The 16,368-nt window shown below is 36.8% G+C and overlaps 2 protein-coding genes across 2 annotated transcripts in view; one reads left to right on the top strand and one right to left on the bottom strand.

Moving 5' to 3' along the window:
- The first annotated feature begins 6,995 nt into the window (after positions 1-6,995).
- LOC117107194 lies at positions 6,996-11,111 on the top strand. Its single transcript, XM_033248803.1, has 4 exons — positions 6,996-7,463; positions 7,557-7,674; positions 8,274-8,347; positions 8,715-11,111. Exons 1-4 carry the CDS (start codon positions 7,070-7,072, stop codon positions 8,969-8,971), a joined length of 843 nt encoding a protein of 280 aa, XP_033104694.1. The 5' UTR covers positions 6,996-7,069; the 3' UTR covers positions 8,972-11,111.
- Positions 11,112-12,526: 1,415 nt separating this feature from the next.
- Positions 12,527-16,368, bottom strand: part of LOC117107176 (serine/threonine-protein kinase pink-1, mitochondrial-like) — a 7,719-nt gene continuing 3,877 nt past the window's right edge. Inside the window, exons 5-8 of the mRNA XM_033248769.1 lie at positions 16,019-16,188; positions 15,277-15,401; positions 14,249-14,494; positions 12,527-13,745 (exon numbers count right to left, since the gene is read on the bottom strand). Of these exons, the coding sequence (XP_033104660.1) occupies positions 13,407-13,745; positions 14,249-14,494; positions 15,277-15,401; positions 16,019-16,188 (880 nt within the window). The 3' untranslated portion in view covers positions 12,527-13,406. The remainder of the gene's footprint in view (positions 13,746-14,248; positions 14,495-15,276; positions 15,402-16,018; positions 16,189-16,368) is intronic.

Raw genomic sequence — 16,368 nt, 5'->3', positions numbered from 1 at the left:
TATTTAATGTGCAAGAAAGGTAGTACAAACATTTAACAATGTTATTCATGTTGTTACAGAGTTGGTTAAGCCTTTTCAGAGCCATTATCTACATTGTTTTACATTGTTTATTCTGAGCCATTCCGACCCTCTTATTGTTATTGGTTTAGTGTCAGTCGTAGTGGTAATAATAATAAGTATATGAACAAATTTTAATACTCACCCACTGCAATACTCAGTCAGGATATTTCGGCTCCATTCCCCTGAGCCCTGTTCACACCATCGTAACAAGGGAGTGTGTTTTCAGGCCAATGTCGTCGTCTATTGCTGATTTTACGCAGGCCAGTTACAATCAAACGTACGACTCACTCAGCAGCTTGTATATGACGTAATCACATCACTCTCCCGTGTTTAATTGTTAGTTGAAAACAATAACAACGCAACTGAATGTCATGAGTAAAATAATGATGAAATGGAATTAAATAAACCAATAGAGCTAAAGCTCCGACTTCCCGGTACTTTTGTTAACGTTCTGTTCCCCCACTCGTCTTTCTGATTTAATTCGGATCCCCTCTCCTTATCCTCTCTGCTTCATTAACCTGTCTAAGCATTGCATCCCCGCTATGCTTACTACTGTAATTACATTAACTTTAACACCTTTCATTTTTCCCTGGTGTTTTTCCATCATATTATGTAGGTAAAAAGGTGAGCTCTTATCTTTCTTCTTATATTTCCCTATATGTTCGTTATATCTTTCTCAGGCTTCTTGCCGTCTCTCCTATAGCATCGTTGCTTCTTGCCGTCTCTCCTATAGCCCCTCGTTGCTTCCTTTAGGTCCACTGCATTGTATTGTATACACCACTTCTCTCGGTTTACAATTAACCTCGCCTCCTTCTTTGCGTATGGAGCACTTGTCTCCCACACATCTCATTTTTTCGAATGGATTGGACTTCACTAATATGCTCTTGACATTTTCTCCTGATCTCTCAATCACTTTGATGTTTAATCTACTAGACTTCATTATTCTAGATCAGGGACGTGGGAGCCGCCCCCCACATCCCTTTGTACACATTTTAAAGCTTATTCTTGAGCCAATACAAATCCTTTCCTGGGATCACTCAAAATGAATACTTCTATAACATTTAAATATGCATCAGTACACGTTATACATAGGCCTAATAGAACACATAGGCCTAAGCGTGATTTAAAAAAATCTTAAATCCATAAACCTCAGGCCAGGTCTTTTAAGATAGGAATGCGATACTGTGGTTCAATTTCGTTTTTATCCTTTTTCCACCTCTCTTCTCTCATCTGGGGACATTATATGGCCTTAGAAAGGACCATATAAGACGGAGAAAGAACATGGACCTCCGTTAAAACCGGTATGCGGTGCGAATACATCATGCAACGCCAGACTCTCAAGCTTCCTTTCACAGCTACTACGCCCCCTAATAGAGAAAGGAAAACAACCTATCAGAGCACCGAGGACCACCTCTTTGAAATAAATAGGTGCAATGACACGTGTGATCTGAGATCATGTATAGTTCGTAGCATAGATGTTAGAGCTCTATACCCGGGGCGGATTTATGAGGGGCGGCCCCGCCCCCTCCACTTTTGGGAGGTAAAAAAAAAAAAAGAAAAATATTTCGAGGGGGCGTTCCCCCGGACACATAGGTCAGGGTTGTCTCGATCGGCCCAACTTTCGGCTCCCCCTTTTGGACATCTCTGGATCCGCCCCTGATACCCTTCGATTGATGTAGATTTTTCAGCGGAAAGGTGTGGAGAGTAATGGAAAAGAGCGATTTACAGTTCACAGATATAGATGTGAAAGAACTGGGATTGTTTCTGAGTTTAATAGAGGCCGATACCAAAATGCGAGTGGTATCCCAGGATCTCCGAGAATTCTGCCCCGTGCGTGGAAAGCTTGGACGCCCCGGCCGCCAACTTTCACAGGATCAGGTGGAAACCCCAACACAGAAATGAGATGGAATACATGGAGAGGACCAGAGAGTAACCCCAATCGCAGAGATGTAAAAGCGATGATCGTCTAGCTATGGTAGGAACGTTCAAACGTTATGACGTTGTAAAATTAGGTTATAAGTACGTTCTACAAAATAACGTTTACCAAACTGTAACGTTATTATAAAGTTCTTATAACGTAATATTAGGGAGTTTTCGCCGCACGACGTTAACCTTAACGTTAACGGATGACGTCATAATTTAGTCATCTTGCGTTGCGGAGTACTACGTAAATTTCAGGATTTTACATACCCAACTTTCGTTAGTTACGGGTTTGCGCATGCGTATTTCGAATTGTTTACAAAAGGGTGGGGGAATCTATCGCGTTGCATGTTAGGTATTAACGTTAAAGTTAAGGTTAACGCATAGAGATAAAATAAGAATACTAGAGGAGCGCTAGCCGCAATGTATTCGATGTTCGAAATACGCAGAACTGTGTGTGTGTACCATCCAAGATGGCTGCCATAGATTTAGCCAATCAAATTTCGCTAAGCACCATCGTTTGTTTAATAGCTCTATGGGTTAACGCAAAGAGTATAACGTCGTCGTGCGGCGAAAACTACTTAATGTTACGTTATATGAACGTTATAATAACGTTACAGTTTGGTATTAAAAACGTTATTTTGTAGAACGTACTTATAGCCTAATTTTACAACGTCATAACGTTTGAACGTTCCTACCATAGCTAATGTTAGCTGGAAGGACGCAAGTGCATTTTAATGTGATGGCAAGGCGAGCCTGCTGAAAAACGGTCATTATCTGGTTGTTTATTTTTTTCATGGCAGTGACACTATTGAATCCGCCATAGTCTCCACCCAGTTGTTTTTAGGCGCGGGTTCCAGAACTTCGCACCGTTCGCCATGGCCAGTGTACCAGATAAAATATTTTTTAAATAGGCCTATAAAGGTAGGGCCTTGTGGTCGGCGAATTTCAACTCCCCTTTCTTTAAAAAATGCCACATGCCTCAACGAAAGACAACAATAGATAAAATAAATGTAATTACTTTTTTTGCATTGTCTCCCATATTAATTCAAAAGTGACTGTCGGTGGCGCGATTTACTGTGAAAACGTACACTCTTGAGCTTTTTATTCTGATTTGTCACAATCAAGAATCATCCACACGGAGTTGCGTTGATTCTTAAACACTTATTGAAAGACACATAGAATTTTATATTTTGTTATTTCAAAATCACAGTAAAGCGAAAACCTTCCACAAAGGGGCGTGGCCTTAAAAGACGTTCGATGATCGAACGCCGTGTGCAGCGTGCATGTTCGAGTTTTGAAAGCTATTCGAATTCGAATAGGGCGCCCCCTATTTCGTGGCCTACTTTGTTCAACGTTCCACTGCCTCCTGCCTTGCTCTTGCATACAAAATTATGGCAGTCGAACCTCTTGCAGTATTATACTATTTGATGACACCAAAGTACTTGTGGGAGTTAAAAATAGCTAAATCGGATCCATTTGTAGAATATGTTTTGCCTGATCTCCTTCTAGTTACGGAACGAGCAATTCTAAATATTGTACATTTTGCCGAGCTGCGAGTCATTCCAACCCTCTCACTCCATTCACAGATAAGGTAAAGGTCTTGCTGCAGAATAAATTCATTATTAGAATGGGCGGCCCTATACAAAACAGTATCGTCGGCATATACAGTAATGTTAGAATTAATAAAATCAGGAAGATCGGCAACAAATAAATTAAAAAGTATAGGTGTAATTTTGCCCTACCCGACGTGGAAATTTACTGAATACTCAGTACGTGTGAAAACAATTGCAAGTTCTCGGGTGGGACTCGAACCCACAATCTCCAGATCACTAGCCTGGCATCATACCTCAGACCACCGAGCTTGCGCCTGATGGCCAGGGTTGAATTCGAGTCCAAGTAAGCAGCGGGTACTGCAATGTTGATAGGCCTAGTAATTGTTATTGTCATGATGGAATAGACAATGACTGGATTTGCGTCAGGAGAATCAAGTAGGCCTATAGGTGTAATTTTTGGATTTTAAAAGAGGTCGCCCGAGGTGGTTCTTACCGTGTAGGGTGACCTTGCTGGTGGTTGTTCGTCAGAATAGATAGATGAAAAAAGTTGGTTAAAAGCTTTAGAAATTAAATTTGGATCGTCAGTAAGTGATCCCTCAACAGTAAATTTGGAAGCCGATGGCTTCGCTTTACAGGTACGAAAATAGGACCAAAATGCTTTACCATTTATTCGAACATTTATCAGCAAGTTCAGCGATATATTTGTGGTTAGCAATTTTAATTCTAGACTTTAGTTGATTTCTATAAACTTTATAGGCATCCCACTGACTTCATAGGCATCCCACTGACTTTATAGGCATCCCACTGACTTCATTAGCTGTTTTCTGCGCTCGTACATAAGTGTAAGTTAGTAATAACATCGTTAAAATCATTATAATTAACTTTCCATAATAATGTACGGAAAAGCCAGTGGTGGATTCAAGGTCCAGTTGCCCCCACCCCCGCCTATTAATAAAAAATGGATGTAAAAACAAAATTATATTCAAAATTAAGTCTGAGCGTGCCATTTTCGGCCATTTATATTCTAGAGGTACCATCATCATGAATTTTCTACCACAATTTTCTATATATCCTCCAACTGTGAAAGTCGCTCCCTGGGCCGCTCCATTTCAAATTCCTTGATCCACCACTGAAAACTATGAAGTCGGAGTGTATTCATTCATTAAATAGACGTCTCAGAATGCAAGAAAGTTCATTTCCAAAAATTAAAAATTTCCGAAGGAGGACCACCGGCTAAAAAGGTCTTCCAGCGACAAAACAACCACAAATTACTCTCTTTTCTCACGATCCGACCACCAATGAACCCATCTATGCGCGATAGTCAGGGCATGGTCAGGGTAAACTTTGGATCTGCGTCTGGTTTTGAATAAGGATCACACATAACAAACGCATATTCAAGTCTCGGTATAATAATTGATTTAAAAGCAAGGTCTTTAATGTGACGTATAAAACCCAGCATTTCATTCGCTTTGGCGATAATTTTTGTTTAAAATATGCAAATTCCATTTAAACAGAACTAAACTAAACTTAAACGTATGTTAATTCCTAGGTAGGTGTGATCCTTGGTTTCATTAAGCACTGTACTTGTCGATTGTTTAGTTATATTTGTGTATAGTTTTTTGCATGATTGATTCTCATGACGCTGTATTCCTTTGGATTGACTTTCATTTGGTTTATCCTTTCCCACACAGTAAAAGTATCAATAACCTTTTGCAAATCACCAGTATCATGAGACCCAGTTATGACTATAAATCAGAGACGTGGGAAGTATGTTGGTAATAATGTAGTTCACGAAGACCATGGGCCTGTAACCGTCCCCTGAATGAATATTTTCCATCGATTACAAAACTTTGTTTACGTTTTGTAAGGAAAGCTTCGGTCCATTTAAGGGTCTTCAAATTTATTCCATATAAATGCATTTTTCGAGGTTTCTAGTGCGAGACAAATCCATTTGTTCTTTATTATCAAAACTTAAAGCAATACCGATATATTGAATTGTGTTTATAAGTAAGTTGAGATCAAGAATGGACTTATTCGACTGGTTCATTTCGTTGAGTACGAATTTTCATTGAGTATTATTTTCATTCGACTGGTTCGTAAAAGAGACTTAGTTGACAAACGAAAATTTCAGGCATTGAAGTCAACAAAATAATTGTAGGCTAACAGAATTCAAAAACTGGATGAAAACTTTTTTTTTAACTAAAAACCCACAATCCGAAGCAGCCTTGATTATGCAGCGTGTATCGCGGTAACTATGCAGCCATTTTGTTTTGTCGAGTAACCACTGTTTCTGTTCGACTGGTCGTTTTCGTTAAGTAGGATTTTACCACTGCGCAGGTGGGCGTGGTTTAACGAAGAAAGACCAGTCGAATATACGGCCAATGTCTTTTCCGCACGCCATGTTGGGTTTCGTGAATAATGTTATATCTGTGTAAGTGTTTCATAACATATATATTTGATTTAAGGATGTGTTCAAAGATTTTACAACAAACTGATGTTAAGTTGAATACCGAGAATGGTTATTAAGAATCAACAACAGCATACATAAACTGTACATCCATTTTAAAACACTTGGAATAAAGCAATCTTACATTTATTATTTCATTTCTTAATTTTCCTCGAGAGTTATTTAAATACCACTTTTAGTGCTGGTCTTCATTTAGATGAATTCTAATTAGAGACTAAAGCTGTTAAAGACCACTAAAACCCCGGTCCGAAAAGTGATATTTATGGTATAAAAGCATAGGCCTATATTTGACGTAGAAAGACTGTTCTACAATGCACAACCATAAAATAACGTGCTTCAAACAAGCGACCATTTTGAAGGGCAAAAACATTATTATATTGCTTCACCTGGATTTAGCGCACTCATCTACGCTAAACGCTTATAGGCTTGGTCTACATGTGTCGGTATTTCTAAAGGCAAAACTCAAGTTATTTTTTGGCTTCTAAAGTCTTCTTATCTTTTCCATACGACTGTGTTGTAACCCCTTTGTATCATACTATTCTTATAAATATTCTTTAAGGAACAAATTAAGAGTAAAATAAAATCTGTGAGTTTGCAAAAACACTTTAACGATAATCACTTTATTTTGTTGTTAAATAAAAATAACAACAAGAAGACTATCAATGCCATGTCTTTAAATATATAACAACAAATGCTGATTTGATATTCGTGATTCCTACAGGAAAGTAGTCAAATTATCGATAAGACTTGGGATTTCTATGCCGCCATTACATAGGCCTAGTAATATAGGCCTAAAATATTAAATCTCAACATTATACTTTGCACACGGTGGATTATGATATTTCAATTTGTATGCAAACGATATCGTTTACTCATTCTAGGTATGACAAACCTTTTGTATTTTGCTCTATTTAGCCTTTTATATGTAGAGAAAAGTTTTAATTGAAACAGGTGTTCTTTTGTCATTTTGAAGTTAAGGGTTTTTGAAAAACAAGCTATTCAGTAATAGACGTGTTTGGCCACAGCGCGGACGTAATCTGAACGACTAAAACAAAATATCACAAGTATGGAGTCAAAAGAAAAACCAGTCTTTGATGTCTATAGTGAGATCGAGGCGATCAGAAGGTACAAACCAGCTTCCACGTTCACATTTCCGAAGCTTGAAATCAAAGACTATCCGGAAAATCTTCCAAGTGGACTTGTCATCACATTGATTGGCCCACAGGGTTCCGGAAAATCGTCGCTGGTGAATTCTCTCAATTACGTGTTCCAGATGCGTGGTGGGATGTCAGCTCCGCGGTATTTGGATATAGCAGCAGAGGGACCGCGTGATTACCATGGAGGTGGCACTACAAAAGATTTTAACGGGTATTATCTGACGAAAAATATCAAAGTGTTTGACATCCGTGGCTTGCCGTACTTGTCTGAAGAATTTTCACAAGAGGTTGAGAAGTTGTATGGTAACATATTTAACTATATTATCTATCTATCTATCTATCTATATATATATATATATATATACTAATGATTTCCTTATCATGTGACACTTTTAGACGGGGCGTACAATGACGGCGAAGAGGTGAAGTATGAAAAGAAGAGTATTCCACAAGCGTTCAAGGGATTGTTCACCAACGAAGCAAGCAAGACAAACTGCCCAGTGGTCGTCTTGAGGTAATGTAGCATTTTAATCTCTTCCACTATACAATTTGACATCTAACATGAGTGTCACCAACCAGGTAACATTTTACGTTATAGTAATAACGTTGCTAAAACTTTATGTTAAGTTATTTCTGTCATATTAATCACAGTGTTTGTGAATGTTATATTATTCTTCCGTTGGAAATCTTTTTGGTAACGTACTGAAATATAATAACGATTCTCAATAAACCCGTATGTTCATTAAACTTTGGTGCCAAGATATAGAACCATATACTGTACCAACATAAAGTATTACAAAGGTCTTAGACCAGGGGCGGATTTAAGGGCTGTCTCTTATACACATCTAGATGTGGCCGGCTCCTTTTGGAAGATAAAAAAAATCCCTAGTGTGGCATTATCTCGATCGGCCCCATTTTCGGCCCCCTCCCCTTTTGGACACCTCTGGATCCGCCCCTGTGGACGCGGTTCCCGGGTTACTATTGAAAACAATAAATTGAAAAAAAACTAATGTCATAAACAATTAATATATCCGTTATTATACAGCTAATGCTATGGCAAGGGAACTGGCAAATCAGAATTCTACCTAAAGCATATTCGATTTCTTTTTGCAGTGCTATAGATAAGGATTTGGTTGATGAAATCGAAAATCTGCAAGGGTTCTTTGCAAAAATTAAAGAGGCAACATGTAAGTATATAATCAGTTTTTGAAGAAAACTGATAGAATTATGATAATAATATTTGTTAAGTTGTAGAAAAACGTCCACACATCATACGGTAATGATCATACGAAATTCACTGTTCTGCAGTCTTTAAAAAACGCATCAATTTAAATATAATATTTTATATAAACCTTTTCCGGAAACACGTTACCACAACAAGAATATAACTATATCAAAACTGGCTCATTGTTTGAACGCAGTCGTAAAAATAATATAAAGGTTAATTTGTTGTAATGATACAATGACTGAGATTGACGTTGCACGCCGACGCAGGAAGTACTGGGTAGTAATATAACACGTGATAACTATGAGATTTTGTTTGCAATTTCCCAGCTGTTTACCCACTTGTCGTGCTCACAAAAGAGGACTTGGCCTTACAGAGAAACGAAGATGTGGCCTCACTTGACGGAATGATACGCAGTAAACTTGGAGTTGAACGCGTTACCAGGATCAGCAACTATACAAAGGAGGACCACCACCCGAATGAGGAAAAAACCAAACGAATTATTGAGTTCATGGGTCAATGCACCCTCCTGTGCGACAGCATTATAAAGAAGAAGAGCCACGAGGGAGGATGTGTTGTCATGTAAAAGGACAGGAAAAATTTAATATGGGTGTACGAAGTATGTTTATTATGTTTGACAGATTGTAGTAAGTCACAGAATTTTCAAGACACTACATTTAGAGATGGACCACCAATAAAATGTGAATACCCTATTAAAATAATATTTATTTATATATTTATCTTTTTGCATCTATATCAAGAAATTAAATTTCCGGTTCTCTGTTTTCCTTTCAAAACGAAGATATACAAAATTTATATTTCGGTGATAGAGGAATTCTAGTCTCTTATTGGCTAGCTTTATAACCATTAATGCATGGGTTATTTAATATAATATTGCTATATTAAACTATTAAGCATAATATCTATATTTTTATTATCATAATTATAAAGGTTAGTGTAAATTAATTTAGAATTGTATAATAATAAGGTATGAATTGTTCATGTTTTGAGTAAAAAGGGTTAAAGTCAGGCTCCAGAAAACAGAAATGTTTGATACGTTGTACAACTAATTTTTCTAAGACACAAAAAGCATTTTAACGAAAAAAAAAACTCTGGAGCAGTCAATGAAATACAGATTTTAATATTTCAATACTGGGGCAAAAAGGTGAGAGAATGGTTACACCCCTCCCTCCCTCTCCCTCCCACCCGTTTTTGAAAATTCAAAAATCTGTATCTCAATAACCGGTTCCGAGTTTTCGTCAAATATGTTTTTTGTGTCTTAAAGTATATTCAACGATTACTTTGAAACAGCACTACAAACGCTCGAAGCGAGCCCAGTTTTACTTTTCTCATTGTGAGTAGTTGCTGTGCTCGTTGGTAGCGCTGTATCAAACAATTTGTCACTGTGGCAAAGCCAAACCTAGTATAGAAATTATACTACAGAAGGCCACCAATAGAAAAATATAGCAAGAGACTGAGAAAATCACGAATGATGATGGCAGGCTATCACACAGATGAACGCGGGTACCTATTTAGCAAGTAACATATGATTTATCTATAAGCCATGAAATCAATTGATGTTTGATACATGGATAGCATAAAAGCTTCAAAGAAACTGATGCAAGTTAACATTATTATATATAATTCATTTATATTCAGCAAGACTGTTTGGTGTCCTTTTCATGAGATTTACCAATAACATCTTTTCGAAATGAAGATGAAGGATTCCTACGTGAGCAATGTTAATTTAAGTCCATGCTTATAACAGAAGTGTGTTTTGTAAAAGCATTATTACACAAGTCTTAATACCAAAGTTGTGAGCTTCAGCTATCTGGTGTGTGCTGGGTAACTTCACATGACTTTACCTAGTTAAAAATATTATTAACAGTACAGTATGTTGAACCTGGTCGGATCAACGAAGTTTATTTTTCCGATTTATTATTATTATTTTTATTATTATTATTATTATTATTATTATTATTATTATTATTATTATTATTATTATTATTATTATTATTATTATTTATTATTATTATTATATATTGGTATTGTTGTGTAAAGGTCTAATATCAAAGTATTTTCATGAAGGTCGGTGTTAATCTATTATTATTGTTATTGTCGTTTTTATTATCAACAAGAAATGTATCAAGCTTTCAGACAGCCTGAAATTCATAATTATGATAGTGTTGCATGACAGGATAATTCTTTTAAATCTGACTTATTTCTAAGGTGCCGTTTGCTTGATACTGAAACTAAGATTTTAAAATTAGAACCACTGGGCGGAGGAGTATTTTTTATTTATCGAAAAGTTCATAAGTGTGAATTTCTACTTCTTTTACGAAGAAATAAACCTTCCATTTTTAATTTTAAACATAAATCCATACCTATGCTATGATTTGTAAGATTCTTCTGTAGTTTTGAAGATAGATTGTGACACCATGGCATTGACCCTAAATAATGATGATAAAATATAGGCCTACTTCTAGTTAAGTTCTTTGTTAAAGTTCTATCTACAGGATAATACTTTCATAGCGTATATATTTGAAATAATTATTATCGTATAGGCAGGTAATTTGTGTATATTTCGGGATACATACAATGGTATACTACAATATTAACGTAACTAAACTTCAAAATGGAACTCTCAATAATACCACAATAAAACAAGATCAAGTTGATGAGATCACAGGCGACTAAAATCAAATAATTGTACCGTGATATATTTATAGGAGACATATTTGTTTGTTTTTGAGTCCTCTGATATTCAGACCTATACATGCATACCTATGTGTGGCCCTACATATATATCATCATTCACATAACATAACAGTTTATATCTTATTCGAGGAGATTGAATTTGCTGAAAATATTGCACGACAGATGGCGTGCTTATAGATTGTGACGTCAGACAAGTTAAATAATAAGAGATTCAATGTCTATTAGTGCCTTCATTCACTCTAACGCCTTTAATGATAAGTAGTTATGCAATTCAACATAAGCGGATGGTCCTGGAACAGTGGCGGCTCTAGGTATATTTTCTAGTGGGTCTGAGCTGTCCGACAGGGGGACTTGAGCTCGTAGGCCCAAGCTGGGGGTAGGGTTTTAGAGGGTGTTTTCCATCCCAAATGAGATTTTTTAAAGGAGAGGAACCTCTTGATGGCCAGAAATGACATTCTCAGACTGTGACAGGCATGCGTTGGCTTGGTGTGGGCCTATTTTTATATTTTTTTTAGTCCGACTGCCCGACGAGCTCTGTCAGATGGTGGTGGTGGGGGGGGGGGGACTTAATAAAGTTTTGGCAAAATTAACGTTTAATAGTCCTTGCTATATACCTGATGATTATGAAGACTGACCCTTCTGGGTAACAGTTTGCATCGAACATACAATCTGATAAAACATAACAGTTCTCCTATTCTGTCAGATTCCAAAACTAGCAATAGTCTTAAATCCATTTACTGTTTTATAATGCAAATACGATACAACAAGAATAGAGGTTGGTAACACGGTCTGCTGACATTATCGCAGGGTGAGGTTTACAAATCTGATTCCAAAATTAAATCATAGACTACACAATTGACTACTAAACTGACCTCAAACAAAACATAATTAACTGCGTTACCAAATCGGGTGCCCATGCTTCTGTTTCACATATAGATAAAATTCAACAGGAGTCTCTCTTCATCTATACCAACGAGGCCTACTACCAATTATAGAGATAAATGTCGGGGCGCTTCATAATCCTTTTCACTATACTGTACCTGGGTTGCTGGTTTAATAGCACTAGTGAGGTTTCCTTCTGGTACATGAAGGTTTGATTTACAATTCCTTCCACCTCTGTATAATAATCTGAATATAATCAGAATTTCGTCATTCAGTTGCGCTGTGTGTTGAATTGTTACGGTAATCCGTCTAGTATAGTATTTCTAGTATAATACTTAGCATTGTTTCCAAACCCCACCATGATGGCTTGCGCCAGGAATATTCAAGATCCAATCACAATTCAAGTCCAACTGTTAGGCAAAAATATCATCATCATACATTCCCTTAACTCTCGTCTGAATGGAACAGTCCATCTTCTTTCAACCAATGAAAACATTATATTAGGTTACTAGTGTGCAATGGGACAACACGAATGGAACAATTCAATTCAAAGTGACATTTATTTGCTTCGTTTTCACTCAAACAAGATAAAATACAGATTCAGCAATAATGCAGGGGAAAAGGAAAAAAAGTATCTTGTGATAGGTCTGCCTGAAACAAAAAGTCAAAATGGAACTAAATTTTCATGAAGTGATGGAAATTAATATACTGTTTTGCCACGAAATGATGAAAAAACACAATGTCATGTGATATGAAATTCACTAATCAAATGACAGGGACCTATTGAGGGGTGTTATAAAATTTAATAAATCACATAGAACTTAGTTCAGCCAATATACAGCACAATCCACAGTTTGATGTTGACATAGCCTTGTTATCTGCGGATTTGGATCTTAGTTTAGTCAATAAATTATATCTTATGTATACGTAATAGGAGTTAGGTAGAGTGTACCCAACCCAAGAAGTAAATAAATAACACAGATTACCAGAAGCAGCGTTATTATGGGAATACATTGAAGGTAAGGATAATACTGTATTATGCCTGGAGGTCCAGAGCTTGCACAAAATAACGGCGCTTATTACATGTGAAATTACAGGATTGGTTGGATTGGAACTTCTCATCCTCTTGTTAGAACTATAGGCACAAAAATTATTTTGTGCACAAAACAAAAATATTACGCTATATACAGTAATCATTTTTCCTACTACACAAGTACAAGCTTTTTCTTGTCTACCTAAGAGCATTTAGGTTATAAAGTTAATATTTTTGATGGGAAATTTCAAAGTGGCCTCCTCCTTTAAGGTTAGAATTGGAGAGTGGCCTCAATAAGTCATCAGGAAAATGACGTTTAACAGAAGAAGTGCACTAAAAACACACTGCTTTATATGTTGAGACTATAACAAACGATATAATCTGCATTTTAAAGTTTACTTATTGAATTGTGGCGTTCTGAAGCAAGAAACTCCTTAACGATAAACGTTTGCCTGATATTTACTGCTTCCATTAACGTATTTATGTAAACCCTTTTTAGGAACGTATGACATAAGTTGTCTTCTGTGATATAGTTGTCGAATGGTACATATGGGTCGGTCAATGACAAACGCTTCATACACTGGTCAGTGTACAACATTCCTAACCAACTGATCACATGGTCTCTAGTTGGGATCACATGTCCGGTACACCAACTTGCACTTCTCCAATATTGTGGTTGCCACAGAAACAGGTGGAGGACATCAGCTGCAACTTCTGCTGCCAATCTCTGACAAAAAAAAAAAAAAAAAAAACACAACTGAAAATTAATTGCTGAATAAAAAATGAGAAAATATAACACTCAATTCATTTTAAATACAGTATTATATAGTTTTTCAAAATATGAAGTTCCACAAGTACTGTATTTGGATTTGAATTCATCTCGTTTTATTGTTAAACACATCATTGACAACCCAAAGACTTATTTTCAGTAGGGGTGGGTGAGATTGTCCTTAACAAATAATTATGCCAAGCATCAAGTTGGCACAAGACTACTTCATTCAAGATTTAAGATTTAATTTATTGTCTTACACATATACAGGTACAGTACATGAAATTTGATTTCCTGAGATGGAAATAAACAAAACCCTTGTTTACTGCCTTGCAAGCAGCAGACAAAAGAAAAAACAAATGAAACATGTATATTTTTATTGGATTTAGCCAAAGCCTGTTTAAAAATTTTACTCAATCTTTTCACCAATGTTATTTGTAAAGAAAAAGAATAATCCTTACTTGTTCTGTGTCCCTCTTCAATAGCATATGACTAACCAAGTGTGTAATTTTATGTTCATTATCGCCAAAACCTGGAAGGTCTGTGTCTTCGTAAGTTCTGCTATCCAAGCACTTAGTCCCTGTGCTCTGCGAGCCTGAGAATGGATTTGGAAGGCCTACGATCTCATATGCTATGGACCCAACAGCCCAGGCATCCGACTTAAAGTAACTGATAGTAGTGTGCTCCCCTGGAATGGCTAATTTAATCTACAAGAATGAAAACTCCTAAATATTATTTCAAGTTTCGCCCTAAAAAATTATACGCAAATATTACAATAAACTGCTTTTAAGCATAAATCAATGAAAGAACAACTACAGAACACATTCACAGTGCCCTGGAAAGTACCAATACATAAGAAATGCTGGAATTATCACTTGGTATTTGATACAAGCTTCACCACTCTCTCATGTGTTGAAATGACATTATTAAAACATGGACTTGGGCTATGGACTACGACTACCATAGCCCAAGGCTATGCACTTCCATTTAATTTCTTAGGTGAAGATAGGCACCATGGACAAGTACAGTAGTCCAAGGATATAAAATAAACAGCAGAGAATTTTGCCCTTTTTTAAGGATAATGCCTGCGCACAGCAGAGCAGCTTGCTCTCATAGCAGTTCACTCTAAGTGTGCATTGATTTTTCTTTTGCGAGAATCCTGCCGCACGAGACAGCGAGCAAAATATCTATATCATGTCTGATATTATTTTTATGTGACACAAAATAGTCACTGTGAATGGAATTCCTTGAGCTTAAGAACTAAATTGGTCAATCAAAACTGCTCATTTAACTGGCCTGCTGAGGCTGCTAGCAAGGCTAGCTAGTATGTAACGTTCAAAAACTAAACATTTTTCTAATCATACAAGATTCCTGCAGTCAAACAAACTTCCTCCCGAGAATGTTTCCTGAGCAAACTACCCTTGTGTGCGCCAGGCCTGAAAGCCAACATGATGCAGCAACTGCTTCTAACTAGTGAAGTGGACCATACCTCAGGGGCCATTAGAGCGCTGTTGCCTCCTCTATCAACATAAGAACTGGTGTATGGCAAATATAAGCTTCTGTCATTTTGTACCAAGCAACAGCCAAAGTCAGTAATGATCAGTTTGCAAGGGCCTACAGGAGAAACAACATCAGGCGAAAAAAATAAATTGTTTACCTTTCTTTTTTTGAAATGATAAAAAGGGGCAGGTGGAATTTTTTTTTTTTTTTTCAAGATTACTCATCAGATGGAATAAAAACAACCCACAGTTGACATATTGCAATGAATGTAGGTCTAGAATGGCAATATCTTACATCAGATAACAACTTTAAACAACTTTGTAGGGCATCTGGCAATAAAGATCAAGTCACTCACATTTCTTTTTATTCGTAAAGAAAAAAAGCTGCCCCTATTTTTTCAGTGAGTTAGGGGAGGGTGAGGAGGGCAAACAAACAATTTTTTTTAGGCTTTATTATGACTTCAAAATAAGCCACCCACACTTTTCAGAAGCTGATGCAATTCCATGAACAATGTTTCTCAATACAGTGCAGTGCGAGTTTACAGCCCTTTTGTGAGCTTGGGTCAGATATTATAAATAAACATGTGTGTTTGTGGGAAATCATGTGTGGTTGAAGGACATGTGCGTATTCCTAGCCCTGTTCTGAATGGTTAGTTTTGGTTGACACTGCGGAAATTTCCATTAGGCCCAAAGTACCAGATCAAGCCCAGGAACCTATCAATGTACACCTACCTGACTCATGGATCTCAACTAAGATATTATCACTCTTCAGATCTCTGTGAGCAATACCTTGAGATACAAGATATGTTACTCCTTCCAGTAGCTGGGCTAGCATTACCATGGCAACACGCTCAGACTGACCACCAAAACGATGAAGGTATTGCTTCAAATTCATATCATATCTAAAAGAAAGGATGATGGGAAGACATCAGTTGGCAATATAAATATATAACAATTAATTAATGCCATTTTCAACTTGACTTGAAGGACGGCAGTTAAGCTAAGTTTATGCTGGACTCAAATGAAGTCAAACAGTTGTCCGTAGCACTTACGGTCCACTCATGATTACGCCACCAATTACA

This window comes from Anneissia japonica, unplaced genomic scaffold (genome assembly GCF_011630105.1).
Source record: "Anneissia japonica isolate Jap-2015-1 unplaced genomic scaffold, ASM1163010v1 scaffold287864_len1152817_cov193, whole genome shotgun sequence".
In the NCBI taxonomy this organism is placed as follows: Eukaryota; Metazoa; Echinodermata; class Crinoidea; order Comatulida; family Comatulidae; genus Anneissia; species Anneissia japonica.
Note: the sequence above shows the minus strand (reverse complement) of the source record. Positions and strands in the feature narration are given on the sequence as shown.

Bases quoted from the DNA above. Each gene is read 5' to 3' on its own strand.
- LOC117107194 (XM_033248803.1), top strand. From the start codon at position 7,070: ATGGAGTCAAAAGAAAAACCAGTCTTTGATGTCTATAGTGAGATCGAG. The intron at 7,464-7,556 runs GTAACATATTTA...TGACACTTTTAG, and splicing joins AGAGGTTGAGAAGTTGTATG to ACGGGGCGTACAATGACGGC. The intron at 8,348-8,714 runs GTAAGTATATAA...GCAATTTCCCAG, and splicing joins AAAAATTAAAGAGGCAACAT to CTGTTTACCCACTTGTCGTG.